We start from the raw sequence: 5,523 nt of genomic DNA on the forward strand, positions 1-5,523 counted from the left end.
GTTGTCAAAGTACGTTGGTCCAGGGCCAGCGATCAGAGCCACCCCGTTCTTTTAAGGAACTTATCTACGTCCCCGATACTTTTACTAGAAATGTTCCCCAGTTCCATTATGTCCGTTTCCCCAAATGACAACAACCTGGCCCTTTGAAGAGCCGGACACTCGCAGAGATAGTGAAAAAGCGTCTCTTTTTTGTCTATCTCCCGACAACTGCGGCATGACGTATTAAAGTGCATTCCCAGCCTAGCTGCATGATCCCCCACAGGCCAATGCCCCGTGTACACAGCCACTAACTTAGCTATGTCCGGTCGAGGCATCGCCAGGAGGCTCATTGATTTCTTATGGTCGTATTTCGGCTACGTCTTCCTAGCCGTTGCACATGTGCTCAGGCCCCTCCACCTGTGGTCCGCACATGCCACTTGGAAGCGATATATATCAGTTTTGATGGTGTTTATAGGGACAAGAACTCGCTCGGCCCTGGAGCCGTCCAATGCCGACCCACATCTGGCCAGTTCGTCAGCCCGCTCATTTCCTGGTATGTTCCTAGTCCCGGAACCCAGAGTAAGGTGATACTATGATGACTGCACAATCTCGTCAGCTCATCGTAGCAAAGCCCTACCAACTTTGAGAATATCTTTGGCGAATTTAGAGCCAGAATCGCAGCCTGACTATCCGTCACAATTGCGACCTCCCGGGCCACAACCAAATCCCTTCCCAGGATTCCTTCCGCCTGGAACACGCTTGATCTGTCGGAAAGGCGATATGACTCCGATATGTTCTGAGTCTCTGAAAATACTCCAGCACCGACCCCATTCCTATCCTTGGAACCGTCAGTGAAGAGAGCAATATCAAAGCCTTGCAGTGGAAGATTTCTTTTCCACTGCCCGCGAGACGGAAGCTCAACCCGAAACTTTTTGTCAAGCTCAAGTCTAGGGATACAATAGTCTGTAGCATCTGCAACCACTCCGTCCGGTAGTGACTGAAGGACATTGCCGTGGCCATACGGCTTTTCGTGCCAGCACTCAGCTTCTCTGAGTCTAACGGCGCCTGCCGCGGCCAGATTCTTAATATGGATGTCTGGTGGAAGCAAATGGAGGAGTACATCCATAGCGTCCGTGGGCGTCGATCTCAATGCCCCCGTAATGCTTATGCATGCAGCCCTCTGTACCCTACCGATCTTGGTACAGTTGTAAGCTTTCTCCAACGCCGGCCACCACACGAGTGAACCGTAAGTTAATATAGGTCGTACAATGGCCGTGTATAACCATAAAACCATTCTAGGTTTTAGTCCCCACCTCCTGCCGACCATCTTTTTGCAGGTGTAAAGTGCCGTACAGGCCCTGTTCACCCTCTCTTGCACGTTAAGCTTCCAGTTAAGCTTAGAGTCGAGTATGACTCCCAAATACTTAACTGTTGGACTCAAACTGAGCGGCAAACCACCCAATCGAGGCAGTCCAAAGCTCGGGATTTTTGTCTTAGTCGTAAAAAGTACAAGTTCCGTCTTGGCTGGGTTCACTCCAAGGCCACATCTTTTAGCCCAAGAGCTCACCACATTTAGAGATCCTTCCAAAACCCCACTGATTGTTGGAAGGTCAAAGCCGGAAACCAGGATTACTAGGTCGTCAGCGTATGCTACTGCCTTCACTCGTCTTTCGTCAAGTTGCAGTAGAACTTCGTTCATAACAACAAGCCACAAAAGCGGCGAAATCACCCCACCTTGGGGCGTTCCTCTACTAATGTACCTTGTGACACTACTATCACCAAGATCCGAATACAGGATCCTGGTCCGCAGCATGGATAATATCCAGCGTACCACAGCATCTTCCAAACCCAACTGAGTCAGAGAATTTTCTATGGCCCACGAACCAATATTGTTGAAAGCACCTTCCACGTCTAGAAAGGCCGCCAACGTGTATTGCTTATAATGGATAGATTGTTCGATAGTCCTCACTACCTCGTGTAGTGCGGTGTCTGTGGACCTTCCCCCGCAATATGCATGCTGGGAAGGTGAAAGTCGAACTTCCTTCATTCTGTTCCTGAGCCCTAGCTCCAGAACGCGCTCCAGCGCTTTTAGAACGAAGGAAGTCAAACTAATTGGTCGAAAATCTTTGGCGCCCTCATGGCCCCTTCTTCCCGGTTTGGGAATGAAAACAACTTTTACACGTCTCCACGACTTGGGCACGTATCCAAGGATAAGACAACTTCTAAAAACTTTTAGAAGCCACGGAACTATTAGTTCCTTCGTCTTCTGTAACATAGCTGGAAATATCTCACCTATCCCCGCCGTTTTGTATGGAGAGAAGTTATCTATCGCCCAGCTAACCTTCTCCACCGTTATAATAGCTTCAACCATTTCACTCGACACAGGCTGCCCCGGAAGGGAATCGTGTCCACTAGTAAATTGAGAGTTTCATAGATGTTTTTGTCCATGTCCCACCCCCATCCTTCAGAAAAGAAGGACTGGTATGGTCCTTGGAAAGCACTCTGCCCAATCTGGCAGAATCCCTGGTACATTCTACAGTTCCACAAAAATCCCTCCAACACTGGCTTTTTGCGGAACGGATAGCCCTCTTATACTCTCTCAGGCACTCCTTATAAGGTTGCCAGAACCCATTCTTGTAGCAGATATTGAAGACATCCCTGGTAATATTCCGGAGATTACTCAAGTCTTCGTTCCACTACGGGGGATACTGTTTTTTTGAATATTTCAAAGGACATGATGCTCTGAAAGCCACGCCCATGACTTTCTCAAATCTACTGATTTGCGCATCAAGTTCTTCAACTTCTTTAATATAGTTGTTCATATCGGGCATGACCATGAACTTGGCCCGCACGATGGCTCTGAATTTAACCCAATCTGTTCTTTTAGGGTTCCTAAAAGGTTTGGGATTCCCAACTTCGAATCCCACTGTGAAGATTATCCAGGCATGGTCAGAATACGACCTTTTGCTAGATACCCTCCAGTCCTCGATTATACAGTTGTTAGTTTTAAGTGTTATATCTATCACATCTTCCCAGCCAGCAAACCTGTCTGTGCTAGGAAAAGTGAAGGTAGGGGTGTTGCCTCTATTTGCTATCTCCAGACTACTATCTAAGACAAAATTAAATAAAGACTCACCTCGTTCGTTGATCTCTGTGCTGCCCCAGAGGGTATGTCTGGCATTGGCGTCGCAACCCATAAGCAGACTTGCTCCTTCGGCTGCGCCAGCCCCTGCTAGGTTTTGAACTTCCGGAGGTGGAGCAGGCCTATCATGAGCCATGTAGACTGAGCTCATTAATAGGTTCCCGCCGTTTCCTTCAATCCTCACCACCGTCATGTCTGCGGTACTGAAATTAGAGCAAAGAAAGGCTTTTACATGTTTTTTAGTTAAGACACAAGTTCTGATCTTACCTTCAGCTGGATCTACAATCTTGTAGAATAGGTTGTATTTCTGGGTGCCCAGTCCCTTTATCCTGTTACCGTTCACCCAAGGCTCCTGAATTAGAGCGATGTCGATGTCTTCCTCTTCTAGGAAGATCAATAGGTTATCCGAGGCTAATCTCGAATGCTTGAGATTAACCTGGATTACCCTCATCGCTCTTGCTCTTATCAGCCACCTCCATCTGTCCAAAGAGCTGGCTCGCTTCTTCTATGGCGTCCCCTTCTGGGTCCGCACTTCGAAATATTTTGAGTTTGGCATGCCGTATGCCAAACCGCAATCTGTTGTCCCTCCTGTCCAACGGCTGTAGACTCTCCTCATTAATGAGAAGTAGGAAGGACTCACTGTTTTTCTGAGGCTCCTCCTTCTTGATAATTTGCCAATCATCCATCGGCACCTCAGGATTGGCAATTTTTAGGACCTTTAACAACTTGTCCCCCGCAATATTCATCTTAGGGATCCAAATACGAGCCCGGGGTCTCCTAGGAATTTCCTTAGCTGGGATGAGCTCAACCTTGGACCCATCCCATGTATCGCTAATCTTAGCAACACACGAACTAAGAAAATCCCCGGAAAGCCGGTCCTCGCATTTGATCACCCTGTAGCCCCTGACTACCTCAGATGAATCGAAGCTCAGGACTTCGTTGCCATCGGTCGTTAGGAGATGTTCAACCACCATCTCCGATAATTTTGCTTCGACCTTGCACCATAACTCGGAGGACAACTTCAGGTTGGTAGACTTTCTGTCCACCACCCCAAACTGGAGATGATCACGGACCACCTCGCTCATTGTTCTCCCCTGTGCACAATTTCCACTTGATGTTGAAGGTCTGGTTGTCCCTGGCTTGACGACCTTCGACCTTTTGCTCTCTTGAGCATTTCTATCGTCATCTTGAGACCTTACTCTTTTTGTGGTCTCTTGAGGCTTCGTGTTCTTATACGCATTGTACTCGTCAATTACCTTCTGGTATTTGACTTTGTCCTCCGCGTCTTTTTCAGAAGTTTTACCTTCTGCTTCATTCTGGGCAATCTTACCTAAAATGAAGACGGCCTTCGAATATCTCTTCTTGAGTACGAAGGCGGGTCCTTTTGATTTTTTGCTTTTGGAACTATGGCTGGTTCCTTTAGCTTTTTGTGTAGATTGTTCTGGTGGTTTTGCTACCTTACTGGTTTCATCACCACCAATCGATACACCTGCTTCCTGACTGGAAGCTAGTATCTCGTCTTCTGACGAGGTGCCAATTGGCTCTTGTTTTTTTAAAATTTTTTTAATTGAATCTTCCATTTTGATCCCACGAGTGTGTCCGGAAAAACAGTCCATCCTGCCAGAGCCGACTTACCAGGATAAGGTCATCGTTACTCTCTGAGGCGACCCGGTATCAGAGAGACTCCGTTCGCGGTAGCCAGAATACCCCCCGGCTACCAACTAGTCCACTAGGCACGGGTCGTATAACACCATTGGATTGGGGGGGGGGGGGTGGGACTTGTTGAAGATTAGCTTACGCTGTTACTTCATGCCCGTGGGACTTGCTGAAGATTGGCTTGCGCCGTTACTTCAAGCCCGTGAGATTCTCTTGGTTTTCTGGTCTCACTTTCGACCTTATCGGCATGGTTGCACCTTCCAGATACTACAGAATTGTAGTACCCGCCGACATCGCTCTCAAGATCATTGACCCTACTTAAGCTCCTTCACCGCGGCAAGGTGGAATCCCATCGAAAGAGTTTTTTGTGGGTTACTTAACATTATATCCCACTGCTAATATTGCTGTATCACCAGCAAATGTAGGCACAGTTATATCCCCTAAATCTTTTGAATCATTTTTGTATAAAACACTTATAATATAGGATCAAGAACACTGCTTTAGGAGTACTTCACTTCTTGTTTAATTCGAAAAAATCTGTCAGATTAATATGATTTAAGTAATTTCACGAAATGTAAATGTGTAAATTTATTAAGTTTAAATAATAAACTGGAATTGACCAACCTTATCAAATGACTGAGACATGTCCAGAAATATTGTCGAACATATTCTCCTATGTTCTAACACCTTTATTATTCTGTGTACTTGGCCAACTGTTGTATGCTTCGATCTAAAATCAAACTGAT

General features: G+C 46.7%; 2 protein-coding genes across 2 annotated transcripts; both read right to left on the reverse strand.

Moving 5' to 3' along the window:
- Positions 1-2,675: 2,675 nt before the first annotated feature.
- Positions 2,676-3,314, reverse strand: LOC129616944 (uncharacterized). Its single transcript, XM_055532419.1, has one exon. It carries the CDS (start codon positions 3,312-3,314, stop codon positions 2,676-2,678), a length of 639 nt encoding a protein of 212 aa, XP_055388394.1.
- A 238-nt stretch (positions 3,315-3,552) lies between these two features.
- On the reverse strand, positions 3,553-4,701 carry LOC129616949 (uncharacterized). The gene has a single exon (XM_055532427.1). It carries the CDS (start codon positions 4,699-4,701, stop codon positions 3,553-3,555), a length of 1,149 nt encoding a protein of 382 aa, XP_055388402.1.
- Positions 4,702-5,523: the final 822 nt, after the last annotated feature.

Source organism: Condylostylus longicornis, unplaced genomic scaffold (genome assembly GCF_029603195.1).
Source record: "Condylostylus longicornis isolate FDR11 unplaced genomic scaffold, ASM2960319v2 ptg000006l, whole genome shotgun sequence".
Classification (NCBI taxonomy): Eukaryota; Metazoa; Arthropoda; class Insecta; order Diptera; family Dolichopodidae; genus Condylostylus; species Condylostylus longicornis.

Bases quoted from the DNA above. Each gene is read 5' to 3' on its own strand.
- LOC129616944 (XM_055532419.1), bottom strand. From the start codon at position 3,314: ATGACGGTGGTGAGGATTGAAGGAAACGGCGGGAACCTATTAATGAGC.
- LOC129616949 (XM_055532427.1), bottom strand. From the start codon at position 4,701: ATGGAAGATTCAATTAAAAAAATTTTAAAAAAACAAGAGCCAATTGGC.